Source organism: Drosophila erecta, unplaced genomic scaffold (assembly GCF_003286155.1).
Source record: "Drosophila erecta strain 14021-0224.00,06,07 unplaced genomic scaffold, DereRS2 tig00000021-arrow-pilon, whole genome shotgun sequence".
NCBI classification, from domain to species: domain Eukaryota; kingdom Metazoa; phylum Arthropoda; class Insecta; order Diptera; family Drosophilidae; genus Drosophila; species Drosophila erecta.
The window spans coordinates 18,247,908-18,265,001 of NW_020825198.1; the positions used below are offsets into that span (position 1 = coordinate 18,247,908).

Consider the following 17,094-nt stretch of genomic DNA (forward strand, 5'->3'; position numbering starts at 1 on the left):
CAAGAGGACTCTCCTCGCCTGTTTACGACTCTAATCTTGTTTCTGTGTAAAACCAAAACGTGACTCCATCGTTGACCCCACGGAACTTAGGCTAATGTCTGAGTCACCGCTTCCCAAGAACCGTTCCCGCTTGCCCCAATAAAGTATAACGAACTCAACCTACCGCCCATAATTCCACGTTGCCAATACCATGGCTGAGGAAAATCGAAAACGCACCACGAGAATTTTCACATTTTCACCTGAGCGAATGAGGCGAAGTGGAAGAACGTGTTCGGGCCATAAATATCAATTAGCTAAGATAAAGATACCGAAGCGAGCCACAAGACCACGAATCGGAAAATAAAACTAATTGCAGCTAGCCGGTGGTCCTCCGCCTCGCTCCCTATACATATAAGTACGTATTGGTATCTGGCCAGACTTCGAGCGAGGAGGAAGTCGTAAAATTGATAAAGGCGCTGGACCAAGGAAAAACACGCCACTCCAATTATGGGAGTGAGTGTCACTAAAGTGCCAGGTCACGTTCGGAATTCGGGCTGCGGAAAAGTGAGTCACACACAGAAACCGAAACACCGACCGACTCCCGAGATCCGAGAGTTTTCCGGAGCTCATCTTTTTATCAGCCAGCGCGCTTGATAAGCTGCTACAAATTTCGATGACGCAAGTGGAAAATGGAAATGAAAGTGGCTGCCCCCCAACGCCGCCGATAGATTTTCCTCTAATTTGCTGCTCATTTTGTTTGATGATGTGACGACACACGATTCGCCGCCTCTTTGAACTTGGCCTGCGGCATTTATCTGGATTTGGGATTCTGTACTCTGGATTCGCTTCTCCGGGCAGCTATCTCCAACCCGGTGTGGTCCTTATCTCCGTCGTGTGCTGCTGCTAATGAGCGCATGCTAGCTGTTTGCACTTGGCTTGAACAAACAGCAAGTTAGCTGCTCTGTTCTTTGTCTTATATTAGCGTTTGGAAACCGTCATCGCGGGCATAAGACCTCTGGCTTATCGCTGTACAAACCTATCCCTGACCTAAGTCAGCATACATATAGTACACACAGTTTGTAGGTGCGCTTCATGGCTACAACAATCCGACAGCGACCCAGTTAGATAGCAACTAAAGTGCGGCTAATCTTAGGAATCGGAAGGGTTTCGGATTGCCGGCTATATGTTCGCTGAGCTGTGGCTAATCTTCAGGTGGAGGTAACCAATTCCATGTATTCACATAAGAGCTTTGGATCCATTGGATCACGAATAAATTAAATTATTCCAAGCACTTAACGCAGGGCAATAAATAAATTTGCGAAAACTAAACAGGTTTTATTACGTATTTTCTCACATGATATTAGTTTGATATATTTGCTTCTGGCTACTTTGTAAAAGTAGTTGAAGAATGTGCAAGTAATGTTTCAAATGTGCACTTGCAAACCAAATTGAATTAGAGGCTCCGGCGAATGCATCCATTTTACAGCTTAAATCATAAACAGAAGCGAATGCTGCTTAAAATTTCATTACGCGCACTTAAGTGGTGTGATTTTCGGCACACCCTTCTCTGGGAAAACCCCCGCCTCCCTAGCCCCCGCCAGCCAGTGTTGCAAAAGCTCGTAAAATCCCCGCCAGCTGCAGTAGCTGCCACATCCACATCCACATCCACATCCGCGACCACGTCCTCGTCCACATCCACTGCAATGCAGCTGGCGAAATGTCATCAGCGCCTGGATTTTATGGCGGCGGCAAAGGAGAATGTATCTAAGCTGCAGTCTTGTTCCTGGTTTCGCTGGTCCCTGTTTTCCGGCTCCTAAATTCGGCCAAAGCGTAAAACTTTTATGGCTGCCGCAGCGCGTGGAGAGGTGAACCTGCCCAGCTACCCGCCACCAGTAGTCGTAAATAAATTTCTGGCCGTAATTAATTTTGCATGCCAGTCAGATAGCCAGATAGCCAGATATTTAGCTGCTGCTCAAGTCGCTTTTTCGGGGAGTTAACAAACGCACACGGCTGCTGATTGGGAATGCCACACGCCATTTAGGCCGCTTTGATATGCCGAATGTGTCGCTTAATGATTCTTATTCCTCATTGCTCATACGCACCGTGTGACGCGCGTAGGGCTTAGTATGCTAATTGCATCTTTGTATCTTTTTGCGTGTGTGACGCATGCGAGGCGGCCTCGAATCTGTCAGAATCCAGCCAGTCAGCCAGAAAAGTTGAGTTTACAGTGCAGTCAGCTCATTAGTGAGTCTGTTTGCCATTGTGGCTCTTGTCTGGCTGCTCTAGCATTATTTATCTGGCATTTTTAACACTTGCCGCTGACAGTCGCTTTGGCATATTCTGCGCTATTTTCTATTTCTCCGCTGCCAGCACACAACACATAAATATGCTGAGGGAAAACCGAAAAAAGCCAAGTCGGGCTGGCAAGTGCAAATTTGTTTGCTGCATCGAGCCGGGCACAAATTTCTCAACCTTGGCTCCGTGCTCGACTTGTTTGCCCCACGTTAATTTTTGTTGATTTTACGCGTTAGCCGCTTGGCTGCCCCACTGTGTGTTTACTGTAGCTGCAGTATTTGTATCGGGCCAGGTCGCAGCTGTGTGAACGGAGCAGTGAAGATAAGGCCAACTGCATTGAGATACTCCCCTGCATCTGGCCAACTCAACTGCCTGGGGCGACGGAACTTGCTAATAATTTGGATACATCATGTTCCAATTGGCACATTAACGGGGCAAATAGTTTAAAATGACAATCCATAAGACATTCAAGGCATTTTCAACTTATAAAATAATTAGGTGCTATAATTCTGAGAGCAGTAGTAGTAGTAATTCATAATAATTTGAAGATTTAATAATAATTTAATAATATAATAATAATTTTGATCCCAATCTAAGGGATAATAGCAACCTCTCACGCACACATCACGAATTATTTGTATTATTTTACTTAGTTTATTTTTTGATTGTAATTGCTTGTTCGTTTGGTAGCATTGTAATTAAATCCGCAGTCAATGGTCTTTCTCTGGCACTTTTAAGCACTGTTTTGAGAGGTATGGATATCAATGACAGCAAGAGGAAAAAATTTGGCCGGAAAACCTACGCATTCCTTGTGATATTTATGGGGCTAGCTGTGGCCCAATGGATTCTGGTCTGCTTGGTGTGGGTAATTGAGGCACAAAACAACCTAAATATTTCACAGTATTTAATCTCACAGGGAAAGTAGTCGTAAGATATTCCGCGACTTTGAGATAATTTGCTCGGCTACCTTTGCTCTAGCTGGCATATTTTTCACCATTTTCGTTTTTAACGAAGGTGTTCGCAACCACAGGATTTACAGATGGCTTGTAGCCCTTATCATAGTGAGTTTATTAGATTATTTCCGTATATTGCTGAAAACCACACCTGTACATTAGGTGGAGCTGGAGATATTTTCGATGTACGTCCTAGTAGCTCGAACCTGGATTCCAGATATGCTCGCCTATTTCTTTTTCTGCACGCTCCTGTTGGTCGTAGCGCTGGTCGTTGGATGTCATCTCTCATTTTCGGTAGGATTACCAAATCATTGTACAAACTATAATTTATGCCGAACCATCAGATGGATATAACTCGCTACATAGCTCCGCTGTTTATCTTGAGCTTTATATTGGCAATGATGTCGTCTTATTTTCTGTTGGCCCATTTATTTTTACCAAGCCTGAAGCCCTATGCGTATCTCATCTTTGAGCTTGGCCTAACATTTATAATGACATCGGTATAGTTGGTTCAGCAGCATTATTTGTAATATATTTATTAGCATTCATCTTAAGATTATCATGCTGCATGCTCAAACAATCAATGGAGATCGGTATGTCCAGATGAGGGTGAAGGATTTCATCCTGGCCGCTTTGCTGGTCTTCCACGAATTTCTGCTCATCTACGCACTCACGTTCTACTGGCAGATTCATTATAGCTACTTCACATCAGCTGACTATTTCTGGATGTCGACTAGTACCCCAAATATACAGGGAACAACACCAGAAAATATTAATTATGATGACTACGGTAAGGGATATATTTTTGTTGACCAGCTTTTTGCAAATAACTTGACTTGCAGACAGTAAAGCTTCTGACGATGACTGGTCGGCTAGAAATGAATCCAGTTTTGATTGGTACACAGACATTTGGGAACCCACAAATGAGCTGAAATTAAAAGCGTGAACCTACATGAGGTGTTACAATTAAATATTATAAATCAACTTTATTTCTAGAATAAATATTCATAAATTTAAAAAAATCACATTAGTTTTGAGGCTCCTTTTAAAATTGTTCCCCCAATAATACACCAAACGAAGCACTTGGATCTTTCCCAATAACTTTTCGTTATCCTGGACAAATTTGCAGTCAAATACACCGAATTTAAACAAAGTAGACCCATGAGTTACGATGTATGTATCCGATGAGCATCGCCTTTACCGAAGGGCGCGCAGAAAGTTTTCCTTCAAGACCTATATCTTGTTTGTTCTGTGGCTCATTTTGGCTCTGGCCCAATGGCTGGTGATAGTCTTTATGTAAGTCCCAATATTAATAAATATACTGCGTTAAATGGATTGCACTTTCCACCAGAGAGGGTGGAAGGAAAACCTTCAGGTCGCTGTACTACATCTCTCTGGCGACCTTTGCACTGGCCATCATAATATTCGCGCTCTTCATATTCATTGAGAAGTTGCGCTTCATTAAAGTGCTCAACTTTATCATATCACTGATAATAGTGAGTAGCTGGAACATAAGTATACATACGTTTGTGGTATTCCCAAACTAAATTCAGGTGGAGCTCCAGATCATATCCACATTTGCCCTGGTTGCCCTCAGTTGGTGGGCGGATGTCCTCACATTTTTTGGAGTGTCCTTGATATTGGTGGTAATCTTTCTTGTGATAGGAGTGTTTCTACCATCACGAGTAAGATATGTATTTTGAGCCTTAACAAACATATCATGGCTAATATCGCAAACATTTTTCTAGGCGGACCTCACTCTAGATATAGCAGTTTTATTTATATTAGCATTTCTCTTCCTGATTGTGGCCAGTCTGATACTATTATTTGAGCTACTTGTGAGGAAAACGGTTCCCTATGCCTATGCAGTGGTGGAAGTATCTGTAACCATTACGATTCTACTGGTAAGTACTCCACAAATGCATGATTATTTCATATAAATATACGTTCTTAGTTCGTAATGTACCATGGCCAAACAATTAATGGAAACCGCTTTGCTGAGATGCGACTTAACGATTTCTTCCTGGGGTCGCTAATTCTGTTCCACGACTTCCTTATCATTTTCTGGCTGACATTCTACTGGCAGATCCATTATAGACCTATCACAGCTGATTCCTGGTTAGATACATCTACACCGTATTACAATACCACAACCGAAAGAAGCGATAATTATTATAGACATCTTGACGGTAATTACGCGAACAGGCATTAGAGTGGGAAAAGTTATATTTTCATTTATGCAGGTGGAGCAACACAACCTCCGTGGGGAGAAGATTGGTTCACCAGAGGATTCGATGACAGTTATGATAGTGATGCAAATGCAAAAGGCTATCCCGAGATACCAAGCGGCAGAGGAAAACCAGGGAATCGGAACCCCAATGACAGGGGCTTCACAAGAGATTGGTCAGTCTACAATGAAAGGCCCAAAAATGGATTTGGAAGTCGCGGAAGGTCCCGAACTAAAAGTCCGGAACCAAAAGTAGTACACCACAGCCATCGTAAGCCTGAGGAATGGGACCCTGAGTACATTACGCAAGGTGTGGATAAGGTGGTGCCCTTTGATGACCGATATGGCGAAAATTCAAAAGACGTCCTAGGAGATGACGAAGTGCATCCGATTCACAAGGAGGATGATGATAGCGATGAGCCCATTAATGTTCACTCGGGACAGCCGATTGATAAGTTTTATCAAATACCCAATACTAAACCCATAGATGCTGGTAATGCCGCAGGAAAATCGGCCGCTGGCTTTGGTGATCCAACCGTCAATTTTCCTCCGGCAGACCACCAGCCAAATGCTGATCCCTCCTGGCAAATCCATTCGTCAACCGAATCTCCTCATATATATATTATTTCTAAGGCGAGACCCTCCAGCAATCAAAAATACATTCCGGGTGCTGAGCATTCTTATTCTACGAGCAATAATCAACAAAATGATGCTAAAAATGAAAAGATTGAAGGTTTTACTATTGCTGACGAGAAAAGTGAACCGAGTCTTCGGCAGAATAATTTTCTGGAAAGCTCGAAGATGTTTACAGAAAGGGAATACAACTTGCAAAAGGATGAAATGAGTGGACTAGCCAGAGATCAATTTGCAGAAGGACGAAAAGACTTTCGTGGAGTAAGCCCACCTCCATGGGAAGAGCTATCTGAAGATGAAATCCGAAAAATATTGGACCATAGGATCCATGAAGATAAGTATCGCCCAAGTGCAGACCGTTGGGTTGAGCCATTAATTACCAGAGAGCCTTATGCAATAAACCTTCCGGACTATGAGAAACTTGTAATGAATGCCAGTTCGAGCATATTGCAATAGAATATGAATTATTTTGCTCTATAAATTTAATCCGATTGGCCGATTGTCATCAGAGCCATTAGGCATTTAATTGCACTCATTAAAGAGGGCAACACATCTTATTCAACCGCATGTGCGACAGGTGACAAACAAATTAATGTCTCTGGGATTTATGAGCCGCCCACAAAATGGGGTAAACAAGAGTCGTCCGCAAAGTCAGCCCAAAACAACCTGTTCAATGAACTCTGCCGAAGGAAAAAATCCGAAAAACCGTTTAACAAATTACGGCCAACACACGTGCAGTCACCATAAAAACGTACCGCACCGAGATACTCGCACCGTACAGTAGTAACTCATCGCATACGACACATTCGCTCGCATGTACGAGTGCCGACCACATCGCTTATCTGTGGGGCAGGCACTCCACCTTCAGTTTTCGCTGATGGAGCTTCTATTTGGTCCTAAACCCTGTTGGGGTCAGGGTAACTCCGGGGTCGATCGGCAATGCAGGGTATTACTAGTGCTAAATGCTGTTTTGTACAGGTATACCTTATTTACCAGCCTTAGCCTGTTTTATTAATTGCCGCCTGCTAAATAGTATTCAAAATTTATTCAGCAATTACAAATAGATTTGCAATTAGTGAGGATTATCAACTTTTATTTTCTCAAGCCCAACAAATGTTTAATAATGTATTAGCTTATAGTTTTTGTCGATCCTGCAATAATCGCTCGTTCAAGAGCATTTTGTATTCGCCATTCCCTGCGAGACTTATATTCCGGGTTTTTGTGCATTTTGGCAAATCATGGCGAGAACCCAAGGCACGACCACGACAAACAGAGGGAGCGGGAGCCACCAGTTCTCTGGATGTGCTGTAGCTGCTGGTGTTGATGTTAGTGCCAGTCCGCAGTCCACAGTCCCAAATCCCAATTCCCACTCCCCCAAACCCAAGCCCATTGGCATTCCCACTCGGAATCCCCCGGCATGCCCGCCTTGCCCCGTTTTGAGGCACAGTCACTCATGACGGCGACCTGAACCAGATACACGATGCACGATAATATAATTTATGGCCCTGTTTGGTGTTTGCAGCTCCTCGCTCACTTCTCCGCTGCGTTATGGAATGTTTGATGTGCCATGCCGGTGCCTCCAGTGCCCCCAGTGCCTCCGCCACGTCCATGCCGCCTTCTGCTTGGACTCATCAACAAATCGTACATTTGAATACAAATTGCAGCATTAAAGACGCAGAAGCTTCGGCAAAAGTGTCAAATTTGACATGAAATTATTTATGCTCGCACGAAGCTTTAACTCGAGTTTTTAGTGCTCCCAATTAGGTTCATCGCCTGAGGAGCTGAAATCCCAGACAGGCAAATAAAATGGCATTGCTTTGTTCTCTTTTTTTGTTTGATAATATTTTTTCTTATATATTTTGCATATTTTATTTCTTTCTTTCTTCTTCCCGTAGTCGACAATATTTATTCCGGTTGTGTTTTTTCTGTGAGCTTTAGCTTTAGGTTTTACTCTAGTAATGTTTCTATTTAATCGTAGTAACTGCAACATTAAGAAACTGTCTGTGTTTGTTAGTTATTGATAATGTCTAAAGGGTGGACAACAATTTTTATGTTGGAAATAATCAGCGCCATGCCTTACAGTGTCGGAAATTGAAGCGGGGCTTTAGAATATCCAGCGGATAACAAAACTCAAATTCTTTATGCCAAAAGGTCTTTATCATTTAATAAACAGACCCATTCTGAAGACAAAGCTACGGCCATGGCAGTGTAATCAGCTTAATTTCCTCTACAAACTCTTCTAACTTAATCCTTTTTGGCCAAATCCTTAAGTAACACTTAAAACGGATGCTGAAAAATCCTTTCAGCAGTGCACGTTCGGCTGGAATTCCCCAGCTGCACTGCATTTCTGCTGACCTAATCTCGACCAGCCGCATCCAAGTCACGTACATAATTTCAAAACAAAACCAAATACGAAACCCCAAACGGCATCTGATATTTGCTCAGCCCAAAGTACGGGTATCTGAGGGATTAGGATTCGTGCACTGGCAGCAAGGTCAACAATGGGAGTGGAAATCGCGTAACTTTAGATATGATTTTTTGGCATTGGGCGGAACTGAAAGGAACTGATAAGGAAATGAAAACGAAAATTTCAATTTAGTTTGCAATGTGTTCATTCGAGTTGTATATTTTTTCTTTAACTCTCGCTTAGATATTAGGGCTTAATCGATAGACAATTCGGTTTTATACACATGTAGTACAATAAATAATACTCAGTCTTGCGTAATACAATAATATATAACAGATAACTAAAAACGAGAACTAAATTTGCTTAGAGGGAGGAGGAGGGTGCTTTCCCGGAGATATATGTTATTACATGGGGCAAACAACATTAGCAGACGATGCAACTATTTACAAGTGACTAAGCAATTGGGCTGCTGCTCCCGGCCCTAAGCCCTCGACTGACCCCCTAACCCCTGACCCCTGACCCTTGGGTGGGCAATCACGCGGCAACAACAACGACCAATGAGGCGCAATCATCGTCGGCAGGCGCCGCCGGCTGTAAACTTTGTGCCACTGCAACTGCCACTGCAGCTGCGGAATCGGAATCGGAATCTGAATTATCCACCTCCCCATCCTGCGCCGCATCCTGCCGCCCATTGGGCATGTTAATGCAAATGGCAGGCGTTGCTGCGGCCAAGTTGCTGGATGTGGATGCAGACGTGGACGATGACGATGAGGAGTCGGCCTTATCCTCCTCCACTGCCACTGCCACTGCCGCTGACAGCTTGCACTTTTGCAGCTTATTCAGCGGCTCCTGCTTCTCCCAATTGGAAATGCAATGGTGATGATGATGCACGGCCGCCAACGAGGGATAAACGAACTTCATGCCGTAGGCAAAGTGCCGGGGCTGATGATGCAGTGCCTCATCGTAGCTGGGCAGTCCAGTGGCGATTGTGTAGCAGGGCGGCGATTCGATTTGGTAGAACCCAGCCTCGCTGCTCCGATGGTGCGGATGCTGCATCTGCTGGTGCAGCAGCAGTCTGCTGGCGTCGCATCCAACCAGGTGCGAGGAGTACGAGTCCGTGGCCGCATGGATCTGGGCACGTATGTCCTTGTCTGCAATGAACAGAGGGCGGAGTTTGTTAGTTGAGTTTGTCAGCAGAAAGTTTCTATTGTTTAGATGGACAGGGAGAAAATCGGGACAACAATAACATTAAGATATAAATATGTTTTGGCCAACTGAGACACTAACGCAAAGTCCTGTAAAATGAGTTTTTGTGACTTGCTTTATATGCTTTTCTTGCTGTGTAGGACACGCGGAGTGGGTGCTTCCCAATCAGGCATCAAAGTTTTGACTCTATCATTACTTTGTTTGGCCATGTCAAAGGACATTTGTAGAAGGACGGGCCCGGGGCATTAAATTCAATTTAGCGTAAAGGCGCAAACGCTTGAACTTTCCCGAATGCAGGGGCAAAAAAGGCGAAAAAATGGCAAAAAGAGGGATGCGGAAAGTTTTGTGCTGACCGGAAATGCCGGCGAGGATGCCAGGACAGGCGAAGTTCCTTCGCAGCAGACTGACGGCCACCCAAACAACAACAGCAACTAGGCAATAATATGCCGGAAGTGCGCGCGTGGCAGAATGGAATGAAATAAAATACTCTCTCGCACACACGCACACACACACACACACACACACCCGCGCAACTGCCAACTGCAATGAAATAAAAGCTCGACAGCCCCGGAAAGTAGGCAGCAGAAAGCATTTAATTTTTATAATGCCACAGCTGCTGTGCATGTGTGTGTGCATGTTTCAAATTAAGCAGGGTTAAATTAAGATTGGAAAATTGCAATTTCCATGCACGCGGCTCTAAGCCGAGGCCATCAAAGAGTTTAATTTGGTTGTATTTTGAGTTACAGCCTTGATTAAAAATGCATGAAGCAGTAATTTGCCTCAAATAGAATTTCGCGCATGCATATGTGGCATTGCAAAAAGCGGCAGGTATTCAGTGTTATTAAATGCAATTTAAACTGCATTCAATAAATAAATAGGGGATCGCCTCTGTCCGTTTTTTATGTCATTTAATTTGCTTGCCTCGCTGTGGAAAAAGTCGTCAATTTTTTAATTGTTCAGACTGTATTTTTCATAAATTCTCCGTTCCCGAAAACGCTTTTTCAATTAAAGCGCATCTCGCAGGAAGGAAAGGTGGTCGGTATTTCGGTGTTTCGGTGTTTGTGGCAGGGGGTAAAGCATGTTGAAAAATTCGCGCATTACAATATTAAAACGCAGCGGCAGCAGAACCAGTCAGCAGTTACAGTGGCTGCCAGCAGTTGTTGATTTATTGTTATAACTGTAGGACACACTCATATATATCCTTTTTTTCGGCCAGGACACCCCACATGAGGACTGTGTCCTTTGTTTTCTCTTTTTCGACTTTTGTTTCCGTGCTTTTTTCCTTGCTCTCTGTTTGATAGACAGCCTGCAAACAGGGCGCTGTACTAAGGGGGCGTGGCCACTCATACTCGGACTGCGGGCTTCATATTTTATGCAAGTGTTGAACAAACAGCCGCCCCTGAAAAAGGCAGCCCCTCAGCCTCTCAGCCATTTCAAGCATTGCAGATGGACGCAAAGAAAGTCGGAAAATCGGGAAAAAGGTGGCCGCTGCACGCAGAAAAACTTTTAACTACCTAGAGGTATTGTGATATGGCAATACAAATATTTGTACATTCACTTGCTGTTATTTTGGCCACCAGTTAGTGATGTTATTAATATAATAAAAGAAAAAAATGTAGCTGCAAAATTCAGTTTGTGTTTCGCTCTCTGTACGGTCGGAAGAAAAAATAGCACACCATTCGTTGATGCGTTTTGTTTTCAGCTGCATTGGCACTTTGCCTTCTCTTTATTTTTGCATTTGTATCCTGTCTTTTTTCCCCATTTCTGTTGTCGATGCGCCCAAATGTATGCAACAATTTAAATTCATCGCAATAAGCCGGCACTCTCGAATGAAAACTGGCAAATGGAAAGCAGTGAGCTGCTTTATTTTGTGTTGCCATAAATGTCTGTTAATTTTTTAAACGCCCCAACTTTTCTGGCTTTATTCGATCTGAGTGGAGTTTTTATTTAAGAATTATGATCATTGGATTTAAGCTGCCTTCAATTGTTATTAAGCCGACCATTGAAATGGGCATTCGATTTTTGTGTTTCCATTTTTCCCACACAAAAGATGCAGTCTCAGCCATTAAAACTTTTGCCAGCTCTATTATGTATGCCTTTCCCATACCACTAAGTGCTGGTCGGCTACAAAACAATTTGGTTAATTACAGCACTCAATTTGAGTTTGCCAAAATGGGGGTAAAAAACTACAAGAGCAACTAAAATATTTTCCATGGCCGAAAAAGGGAGCAGCTTCTAGTTTTTCTGCGCTGCTCGCAGGAAAAACCATTAAAAATTTAAAAGTACTGTGCGGCTAAGAGCAACTTTTTCTGGTCTTGGCCAAATATGCTGCGCTTAATTACATTTTTACGCAACTAAATTATGCAGGACCTATACAACACGATAAACAGTGGCTGCTGCTCCTCTGCCTGGCTTTAATTTAGTAACTTCATCTGGTCTGTTAATAAATTCAGTCGTAGTCCTCCGCTGCACTAATTGATAACAAGCCAAAGCCAAAGGACCGAAAGTTTGCCATCGCCAGTGTGTGTGACAGTTTAATAAATAAGGTGTAAGCCTGGCTGGCTGCCTGGCTGGCTGCCTGAATGGCAACTGGGCCAGACACTCTTGTGTTTGGGCCTCGTTAAGCATTTATAAGGTAAACACTGCGAGACGCCACGTAGCTGGCATTAAATGCACAAAAGCCGAAGTGAACTCCGGCCTAGTTGCTTAATTATAAATGACACACGTACTTCTCGTTTCCCAGTATCCCACTGTCCCAGTATCCCGGGCAACCTATCCCACCGACCACGTGGTATCTATCTAGGCCATAGGACCAGGGAAAAGCAGAAAAAAGCACAGAACACGACACTAACGAAACTAATTAGACGCATTGGACGCCCGAAAGCAGGCAACACATATCGCTCAAATTGATATTTCACGTATATATAAATGGAGCTTTCCGGGTCCACCCTTCTTGGTCGCGTGTCGTAATCGCAGGGCAAAGTTTTTAAGGCTCGTTAGCACAAAATTGACAGTTTGACAGTTGAGTTGGCCAGGCTTTAAGGGCACGGCCCTTTGGCCCAAGAAGTTGTGCTCACAGTCCCAGGAACAGGACCAAAGTTTGCTCCTGGCCGAGTCCTTCACTTGCTGCCCGGCCTAAATAAATCATTTGGCTAAATTGGTCTGCAAAAAGTTTGACACTTGAGCCGGAGTCTTGTTAGTTGTGTAGGTTGTTCGGCCAGCCCCTCCAATACAATGCCATTTTAGTTTTGTTCAGTTCTGTTCTGTTTGGCTTAGTATGAGCCTGAGTTGGGTTCCTTGCTGTGGTGCCCGTGATTATGTGTAAAGTGCCTAAACATATGATTTATTTTTGGGATTGGGAGCAACAGGTTTCGGGCAGATAAGATATATATTTACATGGGCTCTATTTGGGTTGAGTGGCGGTAATCTGGGTGGGATTTAGGTGGGATTTCGATAACAGTTGTGTCGAACTTGATTGATTTTGGATTTAACACTGGCCTGCTACAGCCAAACTAAAAGTGTGCGAGTTCAGAGAAATATGAAAATATGAAATTTACAATCTCCCCCATTTACAAACCAGACCTCAGCTACGCAGCTGAATGATATGGTCCATCATTATATTATTATATTACTCTTTATCGCCTCGGCCCCCAAAACAAAATATATAAATATCAAGGCACAATTTCACGCCTTTCAGCGGCAGAGCAACAAATTTCGGGGCAACAATTTCCCATTCGAGGGCGAGGAAGCGGGGGAGGGCTCGACGAGGTCGGCCATATTCTCCAGCTCGTACATTATCGCTATCATAAAAGGGGCACAATGCCTCCGAGGCGAGTCAATTTAATATTATAAATATGCGGCACATATATTTTGTGGCATAATAAACTTGTGTATCTAAAATTACAACAGAACGATGCGAACGGCTGGCTGACAATTTCGAAGCGCGCCAAAAATTTATGAGGCTTTGCGGCCATAGGAGCTCCATGGAGCTCCACAAAGCTCCCAACTGATGGAACCGATGGAACCGATGGGTGGTGGGACCTGTTTCGGTTGCTCTTTCTGTTTCTGCATTTTATATTGTTTAGCCAGCTGAATAAATGGCCGGAGATAAGGCTTTGGCGAAACATTTTGATTAAAGTCGAGCACATAAAAGCCAGATGTATGGCATTTCGGGGGCGAAAAATGGGCCGAAAGTGGGGCTTATATTTGGGTGGCTGCCCGACTGAAACTTACTGCATTTTTTCCAAGTGCGGAACTTCCTGTAGAAGTAGCAGCTGAAGAGGATGAAGACCAGCGAGAGAACGACCAGCGAGCTGACCACTCCGATCCACAGATAGTTGATGATCACATGCATGTCGGCATCCCCGAAGATCTGGCTCCACCACGAGGACTCGCCCGATTCCTCGGACCTGTCCCGCAAGTCGGCCAGGTCCAGCACCACCGACTTGGAGAGCTGCTCGGTGCTGATGCTGCCATCCGGGGACCAGCCGCTGGGTGGAGCCGGATCGTAGGACACCGCCGCGTTGCCAATCCTCTGGAGCAGCGCGTTGAAGGAGTTGAGGGCGTCGATGTGTCGCAGATCGTGGGCACTGGGTATCTCGAAGGTGATCTGATTCTGCTGCAGGTGCTCGGCAATCGCAGCGGGACTCATGCTGCTGGCCGGCGCGGATATGTACTCCGCGTATAGCTCTTCGGCAGAAGTGGTGGTCTCCACCGTTGGATAATCCGTGCTGCTAATCATGGTGATTGCCTTTGATTATTTTATTATTTCAATTCTAAACTTAATCTTCTGTTTGCGTCTGGCACACGCACACACTCGCGTCACGACACGTAAACAAATCGTTGGACTCTATATATAAGTCATGGGTTCGATTTCGGGTTTTATTTGCCGTGGAGTTTCTACAGCTCGATTCTCGGTGCGTCCGTTCGCTGGAGCGGCTATAAGTTGACTGACTGCTCGCTGGCGGAGTGTAATGCCTACATCGGGTCGCTGAGAATGCGAGAAGCGCATGGCGCAGGGAAATTTCCATTCAACTCACTCATTTTCGCGACTCACTCGCTCTTGAGTGAGTTGTGGGCGAGGCACTCAGGAAATCAAGTCAAGTCCTTGCTTAAAGAAGCATGCAATTTCTGGCATGTCTTTTATGTTTTTAAATGTTTGACGTCCTTTCGCCCTCGCCCTTCCGTATTTTTTGCTCTCCAGATGACCTAGATTGACCAAAAACTATACGAGTATTTTCCGTACGAAAGACGGGAGAAAAAACGCTGCTAACATAAGAAGGGAAAACTTCACCTCGGTCACGTTCGTTGTTTAAAGTTTTCCAACGCTTTTCGGTCTTGTGTTTTTCCAGCAAATTGCTTTGTGGCAAAGTTTCGGTCTGTGCTGATTTTAATGAAAGGAAAAAAGGGGTTCTGTGGCACTTGATAAGCCGGAGCGCGAAGTTTGCGCCAAATCAAACGAAGAATTATGGCCAGCGAAAAGTTTTGTTTGGGGCATGAGGAATTTATGCAAATTATGTGACGTCTGGCTTTCAGCCATCTTAAACTAACCCAGTTTTGGCCGGCTTTAAAGTGGCCCAGTGCCCCCCAAGCTGTAGCCAGAACTCAAAATCTCGACCATTATGAGTCCCTCGAGCGGCAGGATGCCGCAATGCTTCCTGCTGCCAGTAGTTTCTGTTGCTTCCAAAAAGGCCAAAACGGGGTACACAACAACAAAACCCAGGAAGGGGACTCGGCCCACAGCACGCCTCATTTCTGCTCATGTTGACCATAAGCCGGCAGTGTGGCAAAAACTCAATGCACAAGGCGCCGACGACACAAAAACGTGCCGAAAATATCCTGCTCAGAAAGTGGAACAAATGCACTGCACCCGCACTCACTCCAAAATTATTCGAAAACCCACTCGAAAACCGGTTTCGCTCGGAGAGACTCGGACTCGAAAGGGAAATTTTCTCCCACTCGACTGCGCACTCTCTCTTGCCTTCGCTCTCGCTCTTCTCTCGCGCTCCCTGGTGAGTGAAATTTCCCATTTCCCTGGCGAAAAACCAAACCGAAAATGAGCAGTCGCTGGCAGTCGCCTTTGAACTGCCCTGGGTTAAAGGTCACACGGTGTGTGGTGGGTGTTTCAAAATGTCAGAGGGCCTGGGCGGCTGGAAAATACGTAGTTTTCCCAGACAACTGCGCCGTGTAGTTTCGGCTGCCTTGTAATTGCCAGGGGGAAATTGAAATAGATGCCCGATAATAAGCACTTAGCTGGAGACCAAGTCACTCGATAAATGCATTAAAAACTTTTCCGAGCCGCCGAAAACTTCTGCACTGCACTCTGGCAAGCCGAGCTTATCGTTAATTAGCTTTCGACTAATTCTGAACTCGAGCATAAGTTTTAACTGCAGCGATTTTAATCAATGCGTGCTTGCGGGCATACTTCAGTTCGTTGGGTAGCTCGGGGAAACTTTGATGGCCCAAATGCAGCTGTTAAAAAATATGTTGGTCTTTTCTATGGTCGAAATTTGTAGAGCCAGCGAAGTCACTTAGCTATTAGGTATATTATTTGCTGAAAATAATTTATTTTACAAACAAACTAAGAACAATTAAATTATATTATTGTACATATATTCAAACATTACCTCTGAGATTTTTTTTAGAGCACACAAAGGAGTTAAGTTTGGCCTTACAAATATTATCTGATTCTCGTCCACTCACAAAATAATTCACTTGTATAACATACCTTTATAGAATACCACAAAAAATGTCATCACACAATTTGATTTGTTGGAATGCCTCTTTGAGCTTTCAATAACATTTGTTCGCATTTCTTCGTTTGTAATCCAATTTTGATGGCAATGCAAATTAAATTCACATCACTTCACTTGTCGCATTCAATCTGCTCGGATGGAAAACCAACCCCGAACGATATTTTCCAACAAAAGTGGGGCTTGATAAACAAGTTTACACCTCTTTCGTTTGTGTGCAGCGAAGTATGAAACCTCACAGCCTGTCCCTGGGAGATTTTAATATGAATCCTTAGAAAATTGTGAATATTCTGTCTTTCAGACAGGAGTCGCAAGGACTCCTATGCAAGCGCATGCAAATGCTCCGTGACACCCAGCTAAAAGTAAATTCATTAAAAATTCCATCATAAAAATACCTCGGCTGACGTGAGCGCCCGAAAAAAGGACGAAGAACTTGTATTCTTTTTACTAACTAACTAAAAGTAAACCATAAAATAGACAAGACGCCAGCAGGAGGGGGCGCTGAGCGGAGGGGGCGTGGCCATAAGACTGAAGGAAGGAAGGATGTGGACTATATCTCTGGGTTTGGGCTTCTATGCTTTGTGCATGACTCGCTCCGCTTTCATCTTATCTTCCAGCTTCCATCACACTTCACTTACATGC

The 17,094-nt window shown here is 44.2% G+C and overlaps 3 protein-coding genes across 3 annotated transcripts; 2 read left to right on the forward strand and 1 right to left on the reverse strand.

The window, feature by feature from the left end:
- Positions 1 to 2,953: 2,953 nt before the first annotated feature.
- On the forward strand, positions 2,954 to 4,178 carry LOC6544324. The gene is made up of 6 exons (XM_001973093.3): positions 2,954 to 3,135; positions 3,191 to 3,335; positions 3,390 to 3,521; positions 3,572 to 3,727; positions 3,783 to 4,017; positions 4,070 to 4,178. Exons 1-6 carry the CDS (start codon positions 3,029 to 3,031, stop codon positions 4,171 to 4,173), a joined length of 879 nt encoding a protein of 292 aa, XP_001973129.2. The 5' UTR covers positions 2,954 to 3,028; the 3' UTR covers positions 4,174 to 4,178.
- A 220-nt stretch (positions 4,179 to 4,398) lies between these two features.
- On the forward strand, positions 4,399 to 6,543 carry LOC6544325. The gene is made up of 6 exons (XM_001973094.3): positions 4,399 to 4,523; positions 4,579 to 4,723; positions 4,781 to 4,912; positions 4,976 to 5,131; positions 5,182 to 5,416; positions 5,471 to 6,543. Exons 1-6 carry the CDS (start codon positions 4,399 to 4,401, stop codon positions 6,541 to 6,543), a joined length of 1,866 nt encoding a protein of 621 aa, XP_001973130.1.
- Positions 6,544 to 7,913: 1,370 nt separating this feature from the next.
- LOC6544292 (protein commissureless 1) lies at positions 7,914 to 14,666 on the reverse strand. The gene is made up of 2 exons (XM_001973095.3): positions 13,934 to 14,666; positions 7,914 to 9,645 (listed from the first exon to the last, which is right to left on the reverse strand). Exons 1-2 carry the CDS (start codon positions 14,439 to 14,441, stop codon positions 9,029 to 9,031), a joined length of 1,125 nt encoding a protein of 374 aa, XP_001973131.1. The 5' UTR covers positions 14,442 to 14,666; the 3' UTR covers positions 7,914 to 9,028.
- Between the last annotated feature and the right edge of the window lie 2,428 nt (positions 14,667 to 17,094).

Coding starts and splice junctions, on each gene's coding strand:
- LOC6544292 (XM_001973095.3), bottom strand. CDS start 14,441: ATGATTAGCAGCACGGATTATCCAACGGTGGAGACCACCACTTCTGCC. Junction 9,646..13,933: donor CCGCACTTGGAAAAAATGCA/GTAAGTTTCAGT, acceptor TGTTCATTGCAG/ACAAGGACATACGTGCCCAG.
- LOC6544325 (XM_001973094.3), top strand. CDS start 4,399: ATGTATGTATCCGATGAGCATCGCCTTTACCGAAGGGCGCGCAGAAAG. Junction 4,913..4,975: donor GAGTGTTTCTACCATCACGA/GTAAGATATGTA, acceptor ACATTTTTCTAG/GCGGACCTCACTCTAGATAT. Junction 5,132..5,181: donor TAACCATTACGATTCTACTG/GTAAGTACTCCA, acceptor ATACGTTCTTAG/TTCGTAATGTACCATGGCCA.
- LOC6544324 (XM_001973093.3), top strand. CDS start 3,029: ATGGATATCAATGACAGCAAGAGGAAAAAATTTGGCCGGAAAACCTAC. Junction 3,136..3,190: donor TGGATTCTGGTCTGCTTGGT/GTGGGTAATTGA, acceptor TTAATCTCACAG/GGAAAGTAGTCGTAAGATAT. Junction 3,728..3,782: donor TAACATTTATAATGACATCG/GTATAGTTGGTT, acceptor ATTCATCTTAAG/ATTATCATGCTGCATGCTCA.